This window comes from Saccostrea echinata, unplaced genomic scaffold (assembly GCF_033153115.1).
Source record: "Saccostrea echinata isolate AGI-Se365-2 ecotype Australia unplaced genomic scaffold, CSIRO_AGI_Sech_v1 ptg000009l, whole genome shotgun sequence".
Classification (NCBI taxonomy): Eukaryota; Metazoa; Mollusca; class Bivalvia; order Ostreida; family Ostreidae; genus Saccostrea; species Saccostrea echinata.
Window position 1 is genome coordinate 14,992,226 of NW_026889758.1, and position 26,124 is coordinate 15,018,349.

Below are 26,124 nucleotides of genomic sequence, written 5' to 3' on the forward strand. Positions count from 1 at the left end.
AGTAAAAAAAAATAATAAAAATAAACTTTACAGAGATAGATAAACTAGAGACTACATTTATAAATAAACAGTTTAATTGTTTAACAATGGCTTTGACACGTCTCCAATTCTGCTGACCTCGCTAGAACAGTCAAGGTGTGTGCAGTCAAGCGTCACTAATCACCTAACGGCCCTGCCAGTTAACACTTTGTCAGAGCACAGGTGTTTCAATGTTTATTTAGCGTCTCCTTAATTGTCTACAGTCGATCAGCACTGAATAAACATGCAGGGGTGAAAAAAAATTTTGGACAGAATTTTTACATCGTAATACCGAGTCCCGGCATTTTAGGACATCGTAATAAACAGTTCTATTTGTATAGATTTGTTAAGAAATGGTTTTGTGCTTTGAATTTACAACGTAATAAGCATTCTATCTTATAAAACCGTCACCGTAATAACGAGTCCGCACTGTATCAAGTATCGTGATAATTGTAATGTAAATTGCTTTGTGCTTTTATATAATATTTCTTCACTTAGAGCAGCTATGTGAGTTTAGAAGTCATTGTAAACTATATATGCTTTAAAATAATTCATTGTAGTGTGTACAGGTAATGATCCTCTGATGAACTAATATCCATATAGCTGTATCTAACTCCCATTTTCAATGACCATATTGTAAGAGCTGCCCTAAAAAATTTATGAAATAATTTTTTTGGATTCTTTGATTTTGAAAAGTCACGAGTAAATGTCCAGGAATTTTATTGACAACCCTTAAAAATAATCAATATACAATTTTTTCAATGGTCCCATGAAATTGGAGTTTCTTAAGAGACACTTGCAAATCTTATATAACATATCATCAGCAATGTATTTTGCTGATGATATGTTATATAAGATTTGAATAAATATGCTCAATTTTTTACTGATCAGTAGCCCCTGGGCTAGTTGGTTTTCCAGGAAAATTTCAACCCCTGCAATCTCACTGTCAATATTTCAGCTTTGGTGGACAGATTAAATCATATCACCTGACTGATCACCAGGAGACAAAGCCTTTCTTTTATTAAATAGTTATCTGATTTCAGGGAAATAATTCTTCTTTACCCTTAAAAAAGTAACAAAACTTAATCAGCATGGTGCCATACTAACTGATGCTTGTTAATTGAATCTGAATTAAAGAATTATTGGAATAGGAAATTAAAACTCATAATATTCAACAATTTTGTTTTTATTACTTGTGAGCTCACAACTCATTTTTCACTTGAATACTTAATGAATCTAGTAACCCTAGAAGGAATAAAAATCCCCAGAAAGAACATAAAGGCTTTAGAATGTTAAAATGTACTGACAATTGCCCATAATATTTCCATTATCATGAAAATAAATCCCACAGAAAATTACCGATTTCCTTCACATTAGAAAATAACGATGACAAAAAAAGGTACCAGCACCTGAAATCTGAGAGCGCAGCAATTCTCCACCATTTTCCGACTTTCTCTAATTGTCTCATAAATCTCCACACAGTTACAATTTCAGACTGTTTTTCTATTATCCACAGGAACTAAACAGACCAAATTAAAACCTCATTATTTGTTTTTTTTTTATTGGAAAACTTCTCCTTCCTTACCTCATAAAAGTGATTTCTGAATGGAGCCCTCCCCTCCAACTTAATAACATTTTGTGTATTGCTGTTGCTAAGTATCTTTTTTATTATGAATACTTGATCTCTCACTCTTCATTACCAATCTTAATTGTTTTCTATCACTTCTAATGATTACACATTATGAGTATGCCAAATCAAAATGGAATTTTATCGGATTTCACTATCTAAGAAAGTAAATTAATGTGGATTAAACACAATGGGTTGAAAATAAATGGCATCTAACTGTCTCTCAGGAGGGCTGTTCCTGTGACAAGTACTCCTAAACCAGAATCAGATGTTTGTCAAAGGAGATCTCTCAAAGGAGATTTGCGTGCTCTTTCTGCCCATATTAATTCTAAGTGGATGAAAGCTTCTTAAGTAGAACGTATAATTGACAATAAATATTGGCTAACAATGTGAAATTGGACAATAGATCAGCACTTTGATTAAATCCACAGATTTCAAGTCAAGAGACAGATTACGAAATTAAGACTACTACAGCAAGTGTGACTTTAATCATCTAAGGTGCAGTTACCCTATTAGCTAATTTAATCTCTTTGGTTGTGACAATTGGACCACTGTATGGCTTTCATCACAATTACCCTGGTGTCATATTAACTGTCAGACTGAGTCAAGGCCATTCTCCTCAACAATTAATACACTTCATCTCTTAAAAATAAAAACCAATATCTTGATAATTTTCTCATAATTTGAGCTTATGGTTGACAATCTAACCCAGATGAAGCTAATATACTACTTTTGTTATTAAAATTATTCATCATTACACAACTATTGGAATCCATAAACAATCTGTGCCCCAAGTAAAAGGTTACAAACCCTCTTTGCTGAAGTCAAGAACTTGCTTGAATAAAGCCAACAATTACATAATATTAGGTCATTTGAATAATTTCTTAAAGCTTATCAGTAAGCAGGATTGAATGGCATGAGTTGAGACTACTAAAAACACACAGAAATCAAAGCTGTCCATCAGGACTAATACTGCTACTCACTTTGCCTTTGCTGAGCAAGCTCAAAACTGAGCTAATCTAAAATCCAGCACAGGTAAAACATCCACAGATGCTTCAGGTGAGTGAGTTTAGTTTGTATCCACTTGTAATAAAATGGGAGAGGTCTTGTTGACCAGTCACCACAGTATAAAATATACGTCAGACTCAGGGTCCAAAGCATACATCAGACCTGGCATCCAAGATGTGCATCAGATACAGGTCTTGGATCATGTGATAAGCTAGAGCCAGAACATACACAGTAGTTCTTGTTCCTTTGTGCAATTAATAATAAGTTATTCACTGAGCATTCCTTTACAAAGAACTACTGTAAATTCCTTATTTTACGCGAGTACTTAATATCGCGAAATGGCCTAAGGGCGTCAAATCGCGGAAACAATAATTCGCGAATGGTTGATTTATCTAGACATTTTACATACATTAAAGCACCATAAAAATAAAAGCGAGGAATTTTATTTCGCGAGTGGTGCTTCTCGCGTAATTACGCGATAATTTATTCCTCGCGTATATTTAGGAATCTACAGTAAGTCATTTGAATGAAATATTCTACAAAATAAAATAAGGTTTACTGTAGATGCATTATATATTTAGCGTGTATGATAATTGGCAGAATTATGATTTTTTAACAACTTAGCCTAAATCTGATTTAGTGCATTTCTTAATATTCTTATTTATGTGTATATGTGCAAGACACTTAGTGCTGTACTTGTAATTAGCAGAATTTGTTTTCTGCCAAAGGACTAAAAAGAATACACAGCTAAATATGATGCATTTACAGTATTCTAAATCAAATTCTACTGGCTATAAATGACCCAATATTATACAAATGAAACATGTAGATCCCTTTTGTAACCTAGTTTGGACTCTGTAAATAGTTGTGCTAGATTCTAAAATACTACACTAGAAGTAAAATTCTTTTTCTGTAATCTGGACATATTTAAATCTTACACAATGAAAGTTCGTTGATGAAAATGGTGTCCTCATGCAGTCCTCAATGTCTTATTACTTACCCTACTATAAAATAGATCAATTATGGACTTTTTATGTGATAAGTATGGATTGATATCCTATCAATAATAATTGTATAGTATTAAGGCTGTGTACTACACTTTGACAATGGTGTTTGTTCTACTCTCTGTTACATATTGTGCTGCAGTGGTGAATGAGGATGATTGTTTTAGGTTTATCAAATTTAAGTATCATTCTATTAACTGAGTATGTCATAAATGCATATTTTATCACAATAAATAAATAGCTTCTAAAACACTCATTTGTATGCACACTTATTTTTATTTTCAATCAATTTGACAATTCAATTGTTGAAGTTGTCCTTAACTTTGACTTAAAAAAAGAATAAAAATGAGAAGAAATTTCAAAAGTAAGAAATCTAGCAAAACAGGTCAAAGTCTTGATTATTGTGGAATCATTAGATTTCCTGGTGGCTCAATATTCCTGGAATTTGAGGGTACCCTGCATCCATGAAATAACATATCAATGCTTGGAGTTTTAAAAGCCATGTTTCCTTTTGTGAATATGAGTGAATATACAAAATTATGTCCGCTCAAACCTGTAAAAATTTAGGCATTAATCCACGAAAATTGGGCCCATCCAATTTTAAGGATTCCACAGTATTCAAAACCTAAGATTGTGATAAATACCTGATTTCAGCAAAATATTTTCTGGTTTGAGGTCTGCATGAATAACATTCTGCTGTTGTAGAAACCCTAGGGTGGTTAAAAGTCTCAAAGTCACTTTCTTTATGCTGGGTATCAACTACAAATACACACCCATGAATGAGATGAATGACCGTTGTTGCTGACAAAATAATATTTATACAAGCATCAGACAGTAATTACTTCCAAGTAAGCTTTTCTGATAACTTCTCTATGACACAGAATGCCCAAGTCTTAATTCTAATCTGACTTTTAAACATTCAAAATTGTTTAATTCGGGGTGTTTAAGGGAGATACAGTTCACAATCTGTTTTTTTTTTTTGGGGGGGGGGGGGGGTGTCCTTTTTTCCCCATAGATTGAATGTTTTGAATATTTTACAGTGATAGGCCACAAAAAAGAAATGTCTAGTTTCAAACAGTACAAACTATGTTCTTTTACCTGGTCTTTGTGAAATCCTTGGAATATTCGAGTCAACGGCTCAGGTATGAGGGGCTCAAAAACTAGGCAGAAGTGATCATCCAGCTCAAAAAAATTCTGGACAGAAAATACATGTACAATTGATTTTAATTTACATTAAGAGATATTCCATTTAAATTATGTGGCTCTTCAAACAAGAGTTATTCCAAAAATAAAACTTTCAAATTCTTCACCAGGTTTTAAATCAATAAGCATTCAATGTTTAGTACAAAAAAAGCTCAGCAAAATGACAAGAAGATGTGCCTGTGAAACACTGATGCCCCCATATGGCAGCTTATAGCCAAGGTGAAACTTTTTTTTAAAAGTAGGTCAAACTCCAAAGTCAAGGTCAAGGGGTTAAAAAAGATTGGTATACTCAAAGAAAGATCTTGTCACAATAGATATGTAAATTAAAAATATGAAAGCCCTAGCTCCAACCAATCAGAGGTTATGGCCAACATTAATGTTTTTCAAAAATAGATTGAACTACAAGGTCAAGAGGTAAATGTTGGTACCCAAATAAAGGACCTGTCACAAGGAATACACATTCTAATTCTAACCACTCAGAAGAAATGGAAAGGTTAAAGTTGGTTAATGTTTTTCAAATGTAAGTCAAACTCCATGGTCAATGTCATGAGGTCAAACATGTTTGTACTCCAAGGTCTTGTCACAAAAATACACAAGTGAAATATAAAAGCCCTAGTACCAATTGGTGGGCAAGGTTAGATTTTTGTGGACTAACAGATAAACAGTCAGACAGATCAACAAGAGGCCCATGGGCAACATCGCTCACCTGAGCACATTGGCTAGGCAAAAGCACAAATCAGTTCAGTATTGAAAAGATTGGGGGGGGGGGGGGGGGGGCTTGAATTTTAAACTACCTTCCATGTCAATTTAACAAATGGCTATGTTGTACTCGAAAAGCTTTAAAAAAAATTTCCCATATATTCCTTTGTAAAAATTTGATCCCCCTTTGTGGCTTCTCCCTATCCCATGGGTCATCATTTGAACAAACTTGAATCTACACTATCTGAAGATGCTTCCATATCAATATGACTAAACATAGTTTTTCTGTTCTTGAGAAGAAATATTTTTTTCTATATGTTCTTAGGTAAGACTTTCGATCCCCCATTGGGTACCACCCTACCCCCGCAAAGACAGATCCAGGGCCAGCGCGCCGGGTGTGCTCCCCCCATTTGAATTTTTTTTTTTTATGTAGAACTATATGTCCATTATCCTAAAATCAAGGAAAATCATCTCTTCTTTGTAAGAATTTGTCAGCTTACCAGACCCCCACCAAGGCCTTGCTCTAGACCCACTGGGGGCTTCAATGCAGCCCCCAGACCCACTGCCTCTACTCCCCCCCCCCCCCCCCCCCCGTTACAAAATTCCTGGATCCGCCACTGCCCCGGGGGTCATCATTTGAACAAAATTGAATTCACACTACCTGAGGATGCTTCCATATCAAAATGACTTATCATGGCTTTGCAGTTCTTCAGAAGAAGATATTTTCCTATATATTTCTATTTAAGACATTGATCCTCCATTGTGGCCCCACCCTACCCCCCGGGGGTCATGATTTGAACAAAATAAAATTTACACTACCTGAGGATGCTTCCACATAAATATGACCAATCAGGGCTTTGCCGTTCCTGAGAAGAAGATTTTTTAAAGATTTTTCCTTTATACTTCAATGTAAAACTTTGATCCTCTATTGTGGCCCCGCCCTATCCCCGGGGGTCATGATTTGAACAAACTTGAATCTACACTACCTGAGGATGCTTCCATATAAATATGACCAATCATGGCTTTGCTGTTCTTTAGAAGAAGATTTTTAAAGATTTTTCCTTTATATTTTTAAGTAGAACTTTGATCCTCCATTGTGGCCCACCCTACCCCCGGGGGTCATGATTTGAACAAACTTGAATCTACACTACTTGACCATGCTTCCATATAAATATGACTCATCATGGCTTTCCTTTTCTTGAGAAGAAGATTTTTAAAGGTTTTTCCTATATATTTCTATGTAAAACTTTGATCCCCCATTGTGGCCCCGCCCTACCCCTGGGGGTCATGATTTGAACAAACTTGAATCTACACTACCTGAGGATGCTTCCATATAAATATGACTCATCATGGCTTTGTTGTTCTTGAGAAGATTTTTAAAGATAATTCCTATAAATTGCTATGTAAAACTTTGATCCTCCATTGTGGCCCCGCCCTACCCCCGGGGTCATGATTTGAACAAACTTGAATCTACACTACCTGAGGATGCTTCCACATAAATATGACTCATCATGGCTTTCCTTTTCTTGAGAAGAAGATTTTTAAAGGTTTTTCCTATATATTTCTATGTAAAACTTTGATCCTCCGTTGTGGCCCCACCCTACCCCCGGGGGTCATGATTTGAACAAACTTGAATCAACACTACCTGAGGATGCTTCCATATAAATATGACTTATCATGGCTTTGCTGTTCTTGAGAAGAAGATTTTTAAAGGTTTTTCCTATATATTTCTATGTCAAACTTTGATCCTCCATTGTGGCCCCGCCCTATCCCCGGGGGTCATGGTTTGAACAAACTTGAATCTACACTACCTGAGGATGCTTCCACATGAGTTTCATCTTTCCTGGCCCTGTGGTTCTTGAGAAGAAGATTTTTAAAAAATGCTATTTATTTTTCACCAATTCTCTATTATCTCCCCTTGAAAGAGGATGTGGCCCTTCATTTGAACAAACTTGAATCCCCTTCACCCATGGATGCTTTGTGGCAAGTTTGGTTGAAATTGGCCCAGTGGTTCTGGAGAAGAAGATGAAATTGTGAAAAGTTTACAACGACGCCGACGACAATGCCAACGACAGACAACGGACAAATTTCGATCAGAAAAGCTCACTTGAGCCTTCGGCTCAGGTGAGCTAAAAACTATATGCCCCCAAATCTTCAATTAATGGGGCATTATAAAAAAAATACTCAAATACAATAACTTGCCAGACTTTCAAGTAAACATGATTTAATAAGATATTGCCAGCATTTCTACACAATACCCATAATTTACTGCATCAGAAAATATATCAGTATAGAGTATATTCTGTTTTAAGAATACACAGTAATACAACAACAGCAGTAATTCAAATTCATGTCCAATCTCAATGCAAGCACCTTGGTTCTATTCCATGTGATTCCTCACTAATATGTAATGCTAGATCCTCTTTTCTGTCAATTTGATCAAATAAAAATTCTCATCCAGGTCTAAAACGTTTTTGTACCAGTACTAAACCTGCACTTTCTATTGTGTAATCAAAATTTTATATTAATGTTAAGCATGTGCTAATTAGTGCTCTCATGAACAAGCACCAGTGTTTATATATATAACTTATTTTATAAATTGGCAACTATGACGAATCAGCTGGACAATTAAAGCATGAAACTAAAAATTTCACAATAATAAATACATACGTTATGGGGGGAATGTGATATCAAGACACAAGGTTAATACCTCCAACTTTGAAATGTTGATCTTTTGATTACCTAACTGAAAACCTCCAGTTAGCTTATCAATAAGATGAGGTGTTTTAAACAGTGATATAGAAATGGAGGTAAGTGCATTAAAGAGAAAAAACTTGCCCTGTAATTTACAGTTTAATCACTGCACCTCTACTTTATACATGTATCTATCATTCTTTGTTTAAATCTAGACTCCATACCAGCAACTGGACAACTCTAGAGGCCTTGTAGGGGTCAGCCACTTTGAGGGACCACAGGAAGTGGATCTCCTGATAGGCAAGGTGTCCCCAGCTTTTGTGCAGTATCTTGATCACCACCAGGGAGTCGGAGTTAAACTCATCCTGAAAACATACATATATTTCTTGACCATTGTTAATACATAGAAAAACAATCATAAAATTTGTTAGAGGAGAGATGTCACTCAGTGTCAAGTCCAAGTAAGGTTTGATCCTCGGGGTGTGCTTCATGCCTTGAATATAATCCTATTCAGTCATATAGTTTTCTTGTCTCCTTTCTTAAAAAATAATAATCATTTTATTACAGTAGTCAATCTTCAGATAAATTGTACAACCTAATCATTTCTATTTTAAGCCACTTAGTACACTCTGAAAACCCAAGATGCATTAACTGACAAAATTTGATGATTTTAAGCCTTCATTATCTTAAATATTGAAATAGTCGCCCACGTGGCGCAGTGGTTAGAGCGTCTGCTCTAGAGACGCGGAGTAAGGAGTTGATCCTTACGTCGCGGGTTCGAATCCCACTGTGGGACGTGGAGATCGGTCCTTCAGATGAGACCGTATAAACTGAGGTCCCGTGTCGCAGTAGGTGCTGGCACGAAAAAGATCCCTCACTGCTCAATGGCCGTAAGTGCCGAGTATAGGACAAAATTTGCAGCTCTCCACCTGCAAGTGGTGGCGTCTCCATATGAGTGAAAAATTCTCGAGAGGGACATTAAACAACATACAAACAAACATAAACATTGAAATATAGCCATGAATTCCAAAAATAGGTCACTGTGACCTACTTTTTAACTGACACATTCTGAGGACCCAAGATACATCAACTGACAAAGTTTGATGATTCTAAGACTCTTTTTAGCTGAAAATATTTAGATATAGCTGTGAAATTCCAAAATTAGGTCACTGTGGCCTACTTTTTCATTAACATACTTTTAGATTCAAAGATGCATCAATTAACAAGTTTGATGACTCTAAGCCTCTTATTATTTGAAATATTCTGAAATTGCCTCAATATTCCAAAATATTTCACCATGACCTACTTTTTAATTGACACACTCTGAGGACCAAAGATAAATCAACTGACAAAGTTTGATGACTTTTTAGCCAGTTAGTATCTGAAATATTCAAAGATGGACATGAAATTCAAAAAGTATGTCAACATGATCTTCTTTTTGGTTTACATACTCTGGGAATCCAAGATGCATCAACAGACCAAGACCAATGATTCTAAGCCCATAATTATCTTAAAATATTCAGATATAGCCATGCAATTCCAAAAGGTCATGGTGACCTTTTTATTCAACATACTCTGAGACCCCAAGATGCATCAACTGATAAAGTTTGATGATTTTAAGCCCCTCTTATTATTTGAAATAATTTGATATTGCCTTCAAATTTCAAAAGTAGGTCACTGTGACCTACTTTTAAGTGGACACATTCTGAGGAACCAAGATGCATTAACTGACAAAGTTTGATGATTCTAAGTATCTGAAATATTTAAATATAGCCATGAAAAAGTGTCCATATATATGCCTCCAAAACAATTTGAAAATGAATACCTGCAAATTTCAGATAGTAGGTCACTGTGACCTACTTTTTCATAAACAGTTTTAAGGCCCCAAGATGCATCAACTTACAAGGTTTGATCATTCTACACCTCTCAGTAATAATGACCTTAAATGTTTTGAAAATGATAAGCCATAAAATTCCAAAAGTAGGTCACTGTGGCCTACTTTTTGGTTGAAAATACTTCACTTCAAGGCCCCATGATGCATTAAAAAAAATCTTCTTCTCAAGAACGACTAGGCAGATTATCACTAAACTTACGCACAAGGATGAAGGTATATTGTAGATTAAAAATTGTTCAAGGCATTACCATAGGGAAAAGAGCTTGGTCTCAAAGTCATTTCAAAGCTGGCCAAAATTATGTTTTGTTAGTTTTGATATTTTGCCCACTATAAGGACTAGGATCATCAAATCTTGTCAGTTTATGCATCTTAGAACCTCATATCATGTTGACTCAAAAGCAGGTCATTCATTTTCATTTTGATATTGAGACATATCTTGGGACACTTTGAAACATGTGATCATCAAGTTTTGTGAAACACTTATAACCCCCCACCCTTCCCACCTCCACCCCTCCTGGAATTTTTCTAGGTCAAAGGGGTATAATGTAGTAGAGGTACTTTTATTAAAATAATAAAAGTTGAAATGATTTTAAATGAAATAAAATAAATATCAAAAATAAATTATATAAACTAAATAAACTATTAAATATGTTATAAATGACATAAGTGATACGTTTTCTATTAAAGTTTCACTCTGTTCATTCTTTACCAACATGGGTATTTAGTGACATAGCTATACACCCCTTTGGATCCACACCTGTACATATACTTTTACATCTATTGGTCAGATTTTGAAATGGATAGATTTCATTGGTTGAAAGGTTGGTCTTTGTGAGGTACTAAGTTTTATTCAGATTTAGCTCAAGATTTCATTGTGTAAGATATTCATACAGTTTAAGCTGCTCATTTAAAATTTGTTTCTGAAGACCTAAGACAGTTCCTGAAAATGTAACACCATAAGTAAAGAATTAAATTATTGCTTTGGAGAAAGTTCAATTCCATAAATTGGACATTTCCATTATTCCATATATTCCATTAATCCATTTTCCATATAATTCATTTTCCATTTATCCACCATCAACTGGACATGTCACCTTAACGAAACGAAACGAATAATTTAAAAGATATAATTGAGTGTGTTTTCCATCATTGCCGGGAATACCCGCTGTCAAAAATTGCTCGATTGTACCCAAAACAGAACTTAACCTAGATATTCTATGATAAATCTGTATACCAAATTTCATTTCAGTATGTGCAACCTCTGCAAAGAAAATGAAAGGAAACTGAAAATAATTGGAATTTTTCAGTCCAAGGGGCATAACTCTGTCAAAAATTGCTCGATCATACCCAAAACAGAACTACACCTAGATATTCTTATGATAAATCTGTATACCAAATTTCATTTCAGTATGTGCAACCTCTGTGAAGAAAATGAACGGAAACTGTTGGTGGACCGACAGACAGACCAACAGACAGCAGCAAAGCAATATGCCCTCCCTTTTTTGAAGGGGGGCATAAAAATGTAATTATAACATGTAACCATTTAGAAGACTCTACCCTCCATACATGATACTGAAGATAGTGATTTTAGAGTTATCTCTCTTAACTGATGGTTACATCTTCTTCACATTTTCATAAACACTTGAATGTGATGTGTATTGTTTAAGAATATTGCTTCACATTTTAATATAATATTACACACTGCCTCACATTTTTAATAAGGCCAAAGTTTTTTTTTCTTTTGGTTTACGATTACGCCGACCCTAATTTTCACCAATCATGAAAATAAAAATAATGTCTTTTTCCGACATATTTTTCCGAATTTTTCTCAGCTGAACTGGTGGGTTTTAAATTTTAGAATGCATCTTAGTCAAATAAGTGCTTATAAATATATGAGACCTTTACAAACATTTAGGTGACCGTAAATAAACACATGTGCAAACCAAAAATGGCGGTTCTGTCATGTAACAAGGTAATTCCTCACTGAAAGGAATGACACACACTTAAAGAACTTTTTCTGCATGGAAAAGTTAATAAAGTCTTGGATGCATGATCCCTTTCTCTAATTGCGATGTCTCAATTGGCTAAATTCATCCCGTAATATTGGAGAGTGTATAACCAACCCTGATCGACCTAGCAGACACGGATACACCTATAGATAACAGGGATTTATCAGTGCCTTCTCATGGGCCGAAATTTGGCCTCATTCCCAGTTGAAAATGAGTTCAGTTTTTCCCAATTTGGCAGTATTTTTTCCCAATTGGTGAACAATGCTTTTATTTTTAATTATCTTTGGAAAAAAGTACAATTGTCAGATTGTCTGTAATTTTCATCTATTTAACTCATTTAGCAAAGCTACAGTCATAACACGTTTAAAAACACTGAAAAAACATCGCCAACTTTTAATCCGAATTTCCTCCGTTTTCTAAAAATGATGATATTGTGTAATTATATAGATTTATTAAGTTATTTCCATCTACTCAATTGATCTGCGAGAGAATGGTAAGGACTTTAGGCATTATTACATATAGAAAAATATATTTTCAATGCATTAATACATATTAAAAGAGGACTTTTAGAAATGTGTACTTAGTATAATTTTTTGCAGGAGGTTTATAATCTCCAGAAACAGATACTATAATGACCTAAATTGAAATCTCATACACACATGTACATGTACTACCCTAAGTTGTATAAATACTTTATACTCATTGAAGTCCATTTTAATTGTCGTTTGGTTGCCCAAATTAGAGTTCATGCTGAAATGTTAAACGAATTACCCCTGAATACATGATTTATAAGCAACATTTTAATTTTTTTTTTCCAATTTCATCAAATAGCCGATAATTTTTTCCCAATTCCCTAAAAATGGTGTTTCCCAAAATAGGCTGATAAATCCATGGATAATAGTTAAGCCAATTTACTGTTGAGAGATACATCTTAGTTGAAGTAACGCTGACCTGAGTGATTATTTCACTGGATAAATTCAAATGTGTATAAAACATTTTGTTAATTTATACTTTATAGAAGTAATTTTAATATACAAATCTTTGCAAATTTGATACTCGATTGAGATCAGAGCCCTCTGAATTACTAAGTAAATAATGAGCATTGCCTACTGTGCAGGTACATAACAAAATTTAAAGAAGGACTTGATTGAGAAATTATTTGAACATTAAATTTAATAGCTGCATGATCAAATTATTATAACCTTTATTTAAACGTCAATTACTTTCAATATTGTTAAACAATTAAATTGTATTTTTCTTCAATCTAAATTTAACTTAAATTTGGATCCTTATTTTTAGTTTGTGGGGATACCGAGGTTTATAACATATCACATATCACTGAAGAGCACAAAAAAGAAGTTGAACATCATGAACCAAGCACTGATTGACAAACAAAAATCAGCACTAAATGAAAATGTCATTCAGTCTAAAGTTAGAAATGAATTAAAATTAAATAAAAAGAGTTATGTGATCTAGACAATAAAACTTAAAAGTACTATTGACGTGTATTATTTACATTAAAATAAACATTGCTGGTACATGTATTTAAAAATGAAATTGTTGAATCCTAAATTATTTTTATTTTTATTTTTCAACCACCCAATGCATTTTTTTGAGACAGAAAATCGTAAACCAAAAAAAATAAAAACTTTTTAAGTTTTAAACCTTTGCAAAGATCTGCACAGAGGATTGTCCACGAGTCCTTGAAGACACTTTACTCAGAACTCTGTAGCGAGATGCCAACAATGTGTTTTTCTCTGGAACAAAGTGTCCATGGATATCTGTAAACCGCCCATACTCTGTTAATAGATTAAAATCAACTCTGGAGACAGATTTCTTGTATAAGAATTGTTTTTAAATATCTACAGCTTGGCAACCACAGAAAGAGGCTTTCAAACTTTCTACAGTGTAGTTTGTCTTTTAAATCTGCTTTTCAATAGTGAATACACTTTTTTTGAAACCTACTCTTCCTTGATTTATACATTTATCATTAAAATCTCTATTTAGTAAGCTAACATTTGATATTTTATTTATTTATAAAAAGGTTATTCAATCAGTAAATACAATATCACTTCGTCTAACATGCACAAAATTGCATAATAGATGTTTATGAATTTTAATTTTCTCACATTCAAATTCTTGTGATCAAAATTACAAAATATATCGATATATAAAAGGAAGGTGACTTCATCAGTTATCCAATAGTGCACTATACAGAGATATGTCCGTGAAAAAATACTAGAAAGATATACATAAATACTTATCACCACGGAAATAATGCTATCTTAATAAGGAAATGACCTTGACCTATTACAAGAAGTTTGAGAAAAAACAAAATAACACATGTCACACCCTTATACGACGAGTGGTTTCAAAGTTCAGCATTCACACTCTTCAAAATAGAAATGAGTAACAGGACAAAAATGAGGCATAAATTAAATAAGGTCATGAAAGTACATGTACCAAAAACTTTACAAAAATTTTAGCTTTGTAGTATGGTCTTGAAAAGAAGATTTTTAGAGATCTTTCCTATACATGTTGATACCCAAAGAGACTGTACCTCTGCTGATTTGTTACTTTATTAGTTTTTTTTTAATGTTTTGTATTGCTGTGTATTTTTATGTGTTTTCTTGTCCACTTGAGTGTTAACAAATAATGCTTGTATCTATGTTATGTTCCCAGTGGGACCATGATTGGCAAATAAAATCTATTCAATTCTATATCAAAAGACAAGAAATGTAGCACTTGGATTTGAGACTATGACAACAGCAATAAAAAGAATAATGATACTTGGTTTCGTCTCTCTGTGTGGCAATTTTCACTGCAATTCAACTAAAACTGAAGTAGAAGTAGCCTTTTGAAAGAAATTTTCAGAAATTTCTATTTACAGTAACCATGACAAAACTGTTCATCAAAATCAAGTGTTAAAAGTTTACTGAAATCAGACTAAACCAGTAGAAAAGAGTAGTGTTTTGAAAGATTTTCACAGATTTTTTTTTTCTTAGCATCCATAGCAATAATGCAAAAAAAAAAATAAATCAAAAACCAATATACAGAATTGTGTATCTTAGTGTATTCTTTTTTGTGGCAAATTTAACAGATATGATTCTAAAGTCAAATGAAAAAAGCAGCTTTAAAGATGACTCCAAAAAGGCCAGGGGTATTGGGGGCCGTCTAAGCCTCCAGACCCTCTGGAGTATTAAAATGATGCTAAATCCTGCATTCTGAGCATTTCCTGACACTTAGTTTTCACTCTGAAATTATCTCTTTTTTAAGGAAAAGAAATTACAAATGTTACTTGTTACCTACTCTGTATCTTAGACTTTTATACTTTTGTTTTTCAATTCAAGTTACAAAATTTTTTCATCTGTTCTAACAATCGATGTTTCTAATAAACTTCCAACAACTGGCAATATAAATACATGTACTTTGAACGACATCTTTAGCAATTTTATTTTTCCCGACTTTATTTATACATATCCATTACCACAATCAATGTTTCTAGTAAAACTTCCAATGATTGGCTGATTTAATACTTTTAAAATCCACGAACCAATGAAATGAATCAATAAAGTAGGTATAAAGTGAAGCCAAAACAGATTTATTGGACAAAAACGACAAAATTGGAAAAAATTGAGAGACTTAAAAAAAGAGAGCGAAATATAAATTTTAAAATGGACTGAGCAAATTTAAATGGTAGAATTTTGCTTTAAAGTGGGAAATTGATTGATTGATTGTATACGGTTTTATGTCCTGTTTGAAAATTTTTCACTCATTTAGAGACGTCACCATATACTGGTGAAGGGCATCAAATTTAGACCTTTACTTGGCACTCAGGGCCATTGAGCAGTGAGGGTTCTTTATCGTGCCAACGCCTACCGTGATACAGGGCCTCGGTTTTTAAGGTCTCATCCGAATGACCCGCAACTTTCACTTCAAAGTACCGGCACTTGGCGAAGGAACAGCTGCTGCCTATTTTTTTTTTATATCAATTTAGGTCAGTCGTGGCTGTGATTCAAACACACGACCTTCTGATCACAGAGCGAGCGCTGTACCAACTAAGCTACTGTGATGGTTTAAAGTGGGGAAGAGACCCATGTCTGATTTAATTGAAATACTAAAACTGTAGGAGGAGAAGCCTTTTCAAGGAATTTTACAAAAATTTCTAATTTTAGTAACTATGGCAACACCATTCATCAAAATCAAAACCTGATAAAAAAAAAATCATATATCTTAGTGTGGTCTATTTGCATTGAAAAATCTTATCAAAATCAGACCAAAATTCTTAGGAGTAGGGTTTTGAAAAATTTTATTAAAAATTTTCTATTTTTATTAACAATTTGTCAATACTATTCATCACAGAGCTTGAAATAATTGATGGCCTGCTGGTCTGGTGCCAGTGAATTTTTACTGGGGCTAGTGCATTCTAGAGGGCATGAAAGGTCAGTGTTTTTATTTAAGCATAACTTAATTCATTTATGGTCGGGCTAGTTAACTTGATGGGATTGTGAGTTCATGTTTTGTTGCTTCTTGTTTTGTTAAGTTTGTACTATTAATTATCATAATATAAACAAAACATAACTATTAATTTCATGGTTTTCGGCCAGTCTTTTGAAAATCTACTGGCCCAGTTGGACAGTGAAAGTACTGAGCTGACCAGTGAAAATTTAAAGTGGTAGCCCGAGTGACCAGTGAAGAAAAATAACTATTTCTAGCCCTGCATCAAAATAAAAAAAAAGGATAAAGAATTTTTATATATGTACCTTAGTTTGCTCAACTTGTGAAGAAAATTTTATTGACCAGTAGAGCTAAAAACTTAGATTTACTATTATATACATATATTTAGGAAATTCACGTAATTCAGTACCATATAAAGGAAGAACTGATGCATCATGGGAGTTAATCTTGGTGAAGAGTTTCTTCAGTCCTCCAGTGACATAAGCAGAAAAATGGATCTGTGGTGGATTTAGATGTACCAGCTTGTCAGAGTGTCTGAAATAGACAACCACATCCAGTGAGAGAAATATTTACAATAATGCTTTACTTGGGCATAGACTTATATATATATATATATCTCATACGTGTGTTGGATACTACCCATAAGATAAACCTATGCTTTATCCACAGGAATGCTTTATCAATAACATACATGCCAACTTTCCCGATTTAGGCGGGATCCTCCCGATTTTACCCTTTGATCCCGCTCTCCCGATCGGGAAAGCAAAATTGCCCTAAAATCCCGATTTGAAAAAATTCAACCTAAAATTTCCGATTTTCCCTACCGAAATATATTGTCAATCAGGATTTGACTATCAGACTTGTTTATTCAATGCACACAGATAAGTCTCTTTGTTTATTTAACTCATGCAGAGGTGATAATTAGCCACAGTAAATCACTTCTCACTTGAACCACACAGCTGTCCAGGTACAGGTAACATAGCCTGGGGCGGTTAGGGGATTAAACTTTTCAGTAAGAAGGGGTATGCATAGTGAAACACATAGATTTAGGGGTTAATTAAATATCATTTTAATAAAAACAAAAAAAAATCAATATAGTGATATGATAAACTAACAACAAAATCGGAATTAATCCATGTTGATTGTTTTTTAAAAAAGAAAATAGAAAACAACAAAGCATAGCTGCTGATTTTATCTGCTTGTAATAAAAATATTGTAAAGTTTACCGGTTAAAATAAGATGAAAATAATTTAGATGAAACAACAAAGTCTTATACCTCAAGTACACTGAATCCCCCCCCCCCCCATGTAATATCACAAGGGAATACCCACACAACACTGCCAAGGTTATGTTATTGAATAACACTTCCCATTTCGACACAATCCCTCTGCCTCGCTTCATGATGTTAATTTATAGAAACTTCTAATTGTGAAAGTTCTGTGTTATCAAATAAATGCTAATGAGCAAAAACGTTCGTTAAAAACAAGAAAAAACTCATTACACTTCAGTGAAATGTCAAAATTTATCAATGTACTGGCTTGAGCGATGAAAGTTGTAACCCCCCTCCCCCTCCACACACAGACACAATCGCAAAACGTTAAAAAATTAAAGATATAATCCAGAAAATTCAGAGTAGAATCGTGTGAAAACAAAACCAACTAATGAGTATTGTCAGTCCATGCTCAGTGATGCGTGCAGAGTTTAACAAATTGAACACACCTGGTGAAACGTAAACATTAACAATAACAGCTGATTTGTGCCCTGTTAACAAAACATTACGTTCCATTGGATGTGTTCAATTTGTTATACTCTGCACACATCAATGAGCAGGGACTGACAATACTGGTGAGTTGGGTTTGCTTTCTCACATTTCTGGATTATATTTTTAATTTTTTTTCATTAATACACAACACAGTTTCTACTTTCCTTAAGTATTAAGGATAAAGATTACTTTGTGAAAGTGCAAAGATGTGTCAATCAAATGCGTCCCGAAATTTATAGTTTCCAGATAAAATTAGTTTTTTTTATTTTATTTCCATGTGAAATGCTATAGCAACATATAAGTTATGATATAATACAGAAAATTTGAGAAAAGATTAACTTCAAATCTGTGTCTATGCCCCTTTAATGGGACCATTTTGTTTACAAATTTCAGTAAATGTTTTATCCTTACTCTGTCTAGATAATAATCATGGCTTTGAAAAGTTCCTATTGGGACACTGCATGTCAAAATCCTGACTACTATTTTTTGGTGGCGGAGATTCCGCTTAGCTAGATATTTTTTGGTGGCGGAGATTCCGCTTGGCTAGATATTGTTCTGAACTGAAAATCTCAGACAAGATTAGCCTAGCTCATTGTGGACAAGTTATATTTTAAAACTTTTTTATCACTTAAATTACAGGAAGCAGCATGAACAATTCTGGCAAGCTGAGCTCTATATATACCAACACATACAAGATTAGAAGAAATTCAACCTGATATCTGCACATTTGTCAAGCACAGTTTTGTATGAAACCTTCTCAGAATTCTGTTACAAAAATTCCATGCAATAATGGCAAATGTAGCAGTACCCCAGCGGTACATCGAATTACCGAAATGCCCTTGATTTACCGAAATGCCCGTAGAAATTACCGAAATGCCCCTGGAAACTACCGACAGAAATGTTATAATCTGGTTTGATTAAACAAAAAGGAAGCATGGAGGAAATTCGGATATTTGATAATTTTGTTCATCATCCGTGAGCAATAAATCTAAGAAAGCTAACCGTATATTTTTAGAATGGAATTTAGAACTCATTTCAACAGTTCCATTTTTCATTCCTATATCCTATCACAGAGATAATACTCGACATTTGTCATAAAATCTGCACAAATTGTGGATTTGACAGTGTTATTTGATGAACCCGCCATAACTGTGTAAATCCCGTACATTGCTCGTCTACTCTCGTCAAAGACGAGAGTGATGAAAATAAACAAACCCCGCCCCTTCCTGTCTATCACAAACTTCCTCTTCCCACCGAGATGGAAGAGAGCGATATTCTTATTGTATTGGCTCTGTTCAGAATGCTAGTGTGTATTGCGACACCTCTTTATTCCAAGTACTGGCGATGGGAAAATGGGCGGTCACTTCTACAGCTCCAAAGACAGGTTGAGGCTTGTTGTAGTCAAGTTGTATTTTCCGATTGGTTGTTTCCATATAAGGAATGTGATGCAATGTTTTCAAACAAATCAAGCAAGCGTATATCACGGTTCACGTGTGCAAATTACTATTACTACAGATTTTTTGCGGGAAACGTCCACAACCTTAATCCAGAGAGGTAGGTGTAATTGTTATTCGGCGAAGTTATTGACTTTTATTATGGACGTCAAATGGGGTTTCATTGATTATAACTAGTAAGAATTATTAAATTTATATTTCATTACGCCAAAAAAAAAAAAATCTAAACAGGCAGAATTCCAAAATGAGATAATGTTGAATTTTTTGTAAATTTAACCAATTCACTTGTTTTTAGTTTTGTAGCCTAGGCTTCCAAAGATAATAAGCTATTTTTTTACTTATTTGTAATGATTATGATCCTTTTACAATGAAACCAGTTATAATTTAATGTTGGCAAATTTCCAGCTTTGTGTTGAATTTATGCAGTAAAGATCAATTACAGAGACACTTCCTCCATATACATTCGTCAAGCATAAACAGAACGTTTTCTCGATTCTGATGGTAACAAAATAAAGTTTTTTTTCAGTAGAGTTTCGATGTAGTGCTCACAATGCAACAATCCTCAAAAGGAAACTCCGGAGAAGATGTAAAGGAGAGTCCCTCAGCATTTTCAGTGTGTTCAAAGGACGGAAAATTTAAAAGACCAAATTCTGGAAAACGCGACAGTGGATATCACACGGATAACTCACCTGCAGCTCATGGAGGTCAACTTATGTTTAATTTTGATGACATCCCCTCGAAATCGGGTGATCATCCTTTTCATGAAAGTTTTGAAAGTTCTGGTGTGTTTGATTTAGAAGAACAATTGTCTGGAGATACCAGCGATCAGGAAGTTGAGATGGTGTTGTCGAACCCAAATTCTCCGAGACCTGAGCCATCGATACCTTTGGCCTCTCGTCCTTCTGCACCCCTCCCTAGGGAAAGTGATAGAGAAATGCAATTGGATTTGATTCAAGGGATAGATAGTGAACCTCATCTTAGTATATCCTCTCCATCACAAAACAGAGGGGTTTCTTTCCAAAGAACCCGCTCGCGGAGACACGGATGTTACTTTCGACCTATTGAAAATCGGTCTGTTGGAACCCAGACTCCCACCCCAACTTGCCAAATCGTACATGATGTGATTGATCGTTTTCACCCTTATGGACATATACGAGGTAAGTTGTACCTAAGACATCGTCGCAAGCCAAGGGTTTTGTGTCCATTCTATTTCCACAAATAGAATGGACACAAAACCCGTGGCTTGCGACGATGTACCTAAGAGGGCTTAAGTAAAATTATTTATACAACTCTCAATCAATTCAGATTTGCTTCTGAAGAGGAAAATTATGAAGTAGAAGTTTTATATATAAATGGATCTATATATGTATACGAGTATATATTTTAAAAATAATTTTCATTATTATCAACACAAAAAGAAACAAAAATCATTTGAGGACAGAAGGTCACTGAACAGAGATTGAGTATTAGTTGAGAGTATAAACACTAGTTCTGACTTGAAGCCAAAATTGTGAATCATGTGATAGTCATTGCGGAAATGTGCTGCGGAAACTGCAAACATTTGTCAAGTGAACTCCCTTGTATCTCGTGTGTCACTGTAGACCAAGAACCGCAAAACCACTAGGGTGACGACGATACTAATAATAATTATTACAAAACTACTGATTTTATAGTTCTCTGAGGAGACGAATTCGTCACCAGGGCAACTATCGTCTGCCAAGGTAAACAGGTTAACTTGACAGGAGGTTGACATTTCACACTCATCAATCAGAAGACATCCTAATATTCTCATGTAATCTGGTCCTCCTAAGCAAACATTTAGGTTGGTTAAATTGTGCCCTTATCTTTGATTTTTAATTTAACTTAAATAAACATGTAGATTATACACCTGCTTTCGAGGTGGGTAACCCCTCTCGTGGAGTTACCTGCACATTCTAGCAGGTATAGTGATTACATCAGCTTTATTTATAGATTGAAAGCCTATCATCGATTACGTCCTGATATATGTGTTATTTTTGTATGTACAATACAGACTTTTGTCCATGATCTTAACGCCAAACAAAGCTAGACCATGATAATAATAGTTTAAATTAAAATCGGCATTATTTTAAATCGTTTTATTCATTTGGCAACATATGAATTAAATGTAATTAATAAAAAAAAATACTGTTCCCACACCTTGTACCCGACTTTTGCCCACTTAAACACACTGCCCATATTATCAAAAATAAGCTAAATATGAGGCAATAACAAGGTTTAAATTCGAAATATACTGTCATTGTTATCGATTAGATACACACTATTTTAAAAAACTTTTTATTTTCTTTACAGATTCCCTGGCGCGAAATCGACACAATTCGGCAGGGGAACAGAATCCGTCCACCTCTAGTCCGCTCCCAGACATCATTCCATCTTCACGTGACCGCTCGGTATCCCTCCCCGACGTCCCTTCTCTCCGCCAGCAACAGGAGCAGGCGGTCGGGAGGGAACTCCGGAGAATCAGTGACGAGTTTCATTACGCTTTTACAACACCCCCACGTGTAAGTATTATTAACATCACACTCAACGTGCAAGTTATATTTTATGCGTGTACATGATGTATGGGGAGAAGCTTTAAAACTATGTTTTAAAAGAAATGTTTAAAAATGGTTTCTACGTTCTACTGTACAAATACCTTGAAAGTAAAAATCACGAAATTCTGTGAAAAAAAAAAATCGTCGATAGTATGCAGCAGTTGATGTACTCGATGTCTGGGGGTTGGTGTGTGCACCAAGCATCATATGGCGCCTATTGTGCATGCGTGATTACAGAAAAATGGAACAGGAATTAATTGACTGTGTACGTAATATAAATATACCAAAATAAAAATAAAGTTCATGGAGTGCTTTTGCGTACGATTTGCAACAGTTTTGTTGAAATGCAGATTACATGGGGTTTTTTTAACAACTTAATTTTACCAATGTCAAAACAACTGCTGGTTGTTTGTCAGTTCCAATAAACATCCTGATATCTATATAAAAGTACATAAAATGTTTATCACGATAAGGCAGAGGCCCGCGTGTCAGACCTCGCAGTTTACGCTACAGAGATATGTGTGTTAGAATATCTGTAGTAACCTTGAGCTGAAAACCTCGTAACATATGCAGGCCTAAAAAAGTCAAATACCGACATTATCAAAATTCAGCATTCTAACTGTGTTAAGCGTGCTTTTAAAATTCCAATTAATTTTTTTTTATTAACGTAGCACTACAAATAATGCAAACACATTTTAGATTTTTCCTAAACTTTTTTTTTTCAGAGAGCCAGATTGTTTGGGGAACCGCAGTCGTTCCCGGGCTCCGTCAGGTTTAACATGGCTCACCTATGGGATAGTCTCAGGAGTCTCATTTCCAGCCCGGTGTCAATTCGCCATGACAATGATGAAAACGACCACTTCGAGGATGATGTTTTCCCCCCGAAATGTTGACGGAAATATTGTTTGAGTCAGAGTACTCCAACGACATTTATAACCTTATATTTTGGAACTTATTGCTTCCATTGGGTGCTTTATGTAAATTATGCAATGGATTAATTCTACTCTGAGTCCGATCGAGTTAATGTCAAACACCGTTAAACGACAAGAAATTATTGTAATTACGATGAAATAGCTTGTTGTGTTTGCTCAGTTTTGTGGCCTAGCCCAAATTTTTCTGGATCTCATTTTTTTTTTTTTTTACAAACTAGTTAGTGTATATTTTCGTTTGTATTCAAGTGTTTCCTCTTAGTTGTTAGTGCTTATACATACGTCGAATATACAGTATTTGGTGCATGTCTCTCATTTTGACATAATACTGAGATTTTTTAAATCAGAAGATTGGTGCAAACTCATCGAAAAAACAAGCAGTTTACAGAGCGAGTGCTTCAATATGTCGGCCTTTGAGTATTTTGTTTTCATGTTTCAAGGTGTTACAAATTTCGAAAGTTATGTTTCATGTAAGAAAATAATCAAAACTCAATATCTCCCTAAAAATGTGTTCAAGTAGCGTTTTTTTGTTTTTGTTTTTGTTTTTTGTTTTTTTTTTTTTTTTTTGAAACGTAGAACAGATAGCAAGACAGTGTCAAAAAATGTTCAGGTGTAGCTTAGCTAGCTCAGACGATACGGATAGATGACTAGTTATATAACATTGGCCACACCCAGTCTCATCGCTAGTTATAGTCACTGCCACATTCAGGTTAATGGTATATTGATTTTTCAGTGTTATAAAGGGAAGATGAAAACGTATATATCCAGAAATGATTAGATACTGCAGGAATTTATTGATTTGACACAGTCATAGTGAGAGAGTGAGTAGTGACCTTGTATTCAATACTGACAGTCTAACAACGCCTCGACTGATAAGATCACGCAACCATCGAGAATACACGAGACTGACTAGTGTTTGTGAAAGATTATAATATACAGTAGAATATACAGTAGAATAACTTTTGCTTAAATTGCTGATATCAAAATAATAATAACGCACAATGATTTTTATCTGTCCCTGTGTGTTGATTTTTTTAATAGATGCAACATCTGTCATCAGGAATGAGATGGTGTTTATAATATGCTATTTCAATCTGTTTACAAACCACATTGTCTTTAAATGTGAATTATTATTCATAGACTGCAGATTTGTTGTTGCACTTGTTTTGTATAATATTTGTACATACTATTTTCTGGCGTTGATTCCATGTCAACAGAGCGATAGAGGGGTTTTTTTCTCTGTTGGATTTAGATCACATTGATTAGATCTAAGCATTGTACATATGTTTGATGTAAATAGATGTTAGACTGAAAAGATTGCTAAGTTTTCCATTGATCTCAATATCCCCAGTTAAAAAGTCACCGGACTGTGTCCCCCTAATCAGTCACGTGCCTATACGGTGTGCCAACGATAATATATAGTTTATTCTTTAAATCAAATACATTTTACGTTCAATTTGTTAATAACCTCTTAATACTGGTGCAAATTATTTTTACTTTGCTACATTCAATCTCTCTTGTTCCCTTATCTTATACTCGACATACTTTCCTTCAAAATTTCATATTTTTAAACATTTTTCACACAAGAAAAAACATCATATTTGTTTACCACTTTTTATTGTGCAAAGGTCTCAGGAAAAAACATTTATACATTAAAATGTTTTGCATATTCATACATTTATTCAAACGTAAGTTTTTTTTCTGGCCATCCTTACAGTTATAATCGCACAATGTTTGTTGCCGTCTCAGTTTTGATAAAACTATTTCGGAAAAGCGAAATGTGATCCCGAGCGATTTTTTATTTGATGGGCATTGTGAGTTCATTGAAGATAGTGCTGATCCGGGTACAAAGAGTGATATTACGGGGTACATTGTTCTATGTTTATTTTTCTAGTTTAAGGGAAAAAAAAACGAATATTGTATGAATTTTCAGATGGAATAAAAAAATTTTGAAAGAAAAATAATAAAATAAAATGAACGAAACAATTGCAAATTAGTTTTGTTTTTATTGGCTTGGAGTGCAGTTTTCTGTGGTAGTGAGATAAAACACTATAACTTTGAATAAAACTTGAGATAACGTTCCGATGGGACAAATACTATTTCGTACAAATGAAATATAGTGACTTATAAATTTCTATTTTATGATCGTGTTTATGTTTGATTATTAAGAAAACATTTCGTTCTCTAAATTTTGTGCTTTTGACAGTTGTGTATTTTAATTTTCGTTTTTGATTTATTCCTCCATAGTTTTTTCCTTTACTTAGCCAAATGTTTTTAGTCTTCAGGTTGAAGAATGACATATTGAATTCGCATGCCACTCTTCAGCGCGCGTGCTGCAACCAAAAGTGTGCGTGATCTGACTTTTAAAGGGTCTGCTTGTTTTAAATAAATTTAAGAGCGCATTCAAAATATAAAAAGGTTATTCCTTCCTGAAATTTGGATGTTTGCCAACGAGGCACAACTGTGTTTTGGAGTATTATTTATAGTAACTTACGCATGTCTCTTAAAACGACTCGAAATATATATTACAAAAGGACCTCTTTCTTTAAGTGTCTAGACTTAAGGCGAAATACAACGTCTACCGAAAACCTGTGTAATGAAACATCCGATTGCCCTCCTGCTGGGGGTCAAAACCATTGTAAGCCTTACCACAACATCAGTCCCTCAAAAGTTTAATGCTTTTATAATTCTTTCTGGTGCACCTTAACCAGGTAACCATGAAAGGTGTCTCATTAAGTTCAATCACTTATGTTCACTTTGTAAATTGAAGGATCAAAATCCTCCAATGATTA

The 26,124-nt window shown here is 34.3% G+C and overlaps 2 protein-coding genes across 2 annotated transcripts in view; one reads left to right on the forward strand and one right to left on the reverse strand.

Annotated features, from left to right (window-relative positions):
- Window positions 1-19,480, reverse strand: part of LOC133181839 (probable serine/threonine-protein kinase yakA) — a 39,997-nt gene extending 20,517 nt beyond the window's left edge. Inside the window, exons 1-6 of the mRNA XM_061316465.1 lie at window positions 19,379-19,480; window positions 17,024-17,148; window positions 13,822-13,955; window positions 8,478-8,618; window positions 4,756-4,851; window positions 4,302-4,416 (exon numbers count right to left, since the gene is read on the reverse strand). Of these exons, the coding sequence (XP_061172449.1) occupies window positions 4,302-4,416; window positions 4,756-4,851; window positions 8,478-8,618; window positions 13,822-13,955; window positions 17,024-17,148; window positions 19,379-19,431 (664 nt within the window). The 5' untranslated portion in view covers window positions 19,432-19,480. The remainder of the gene's footprint in view (window positions 1-4,301; window positions 4,417-4,755; window positions 4,852-8,477; window positions 8,619-13,821; window positions 13,956-17,023; window positions 17,149-19,378) is intronic.
- Window positions 19,481-20,267: 787 nt separating this feature from the next.
- On the forward strand, window positions 20,268-25,319 carry LOC133181840 (uncharacterized). The gene is made up of 3 exons (XM_061316466.1): window positions 20,268-20,987; window positions 22,162-22,370; window positions 23,129-25,319. The coding sequence occupies exons 1-3, from the start codon at window positions 20,381-20,383 to the stop codon at window positions 23,294-23,296; spliced, it is 984 nt and encodes a 327-aa protein (XP_061172450.1). The 5' UTR covers window positions 20,268-20,380; the 3' UTR covers window positions 23,297-25,319.
- Window positions 25,320-26,124: the final 805 nt, after the last annotated feature.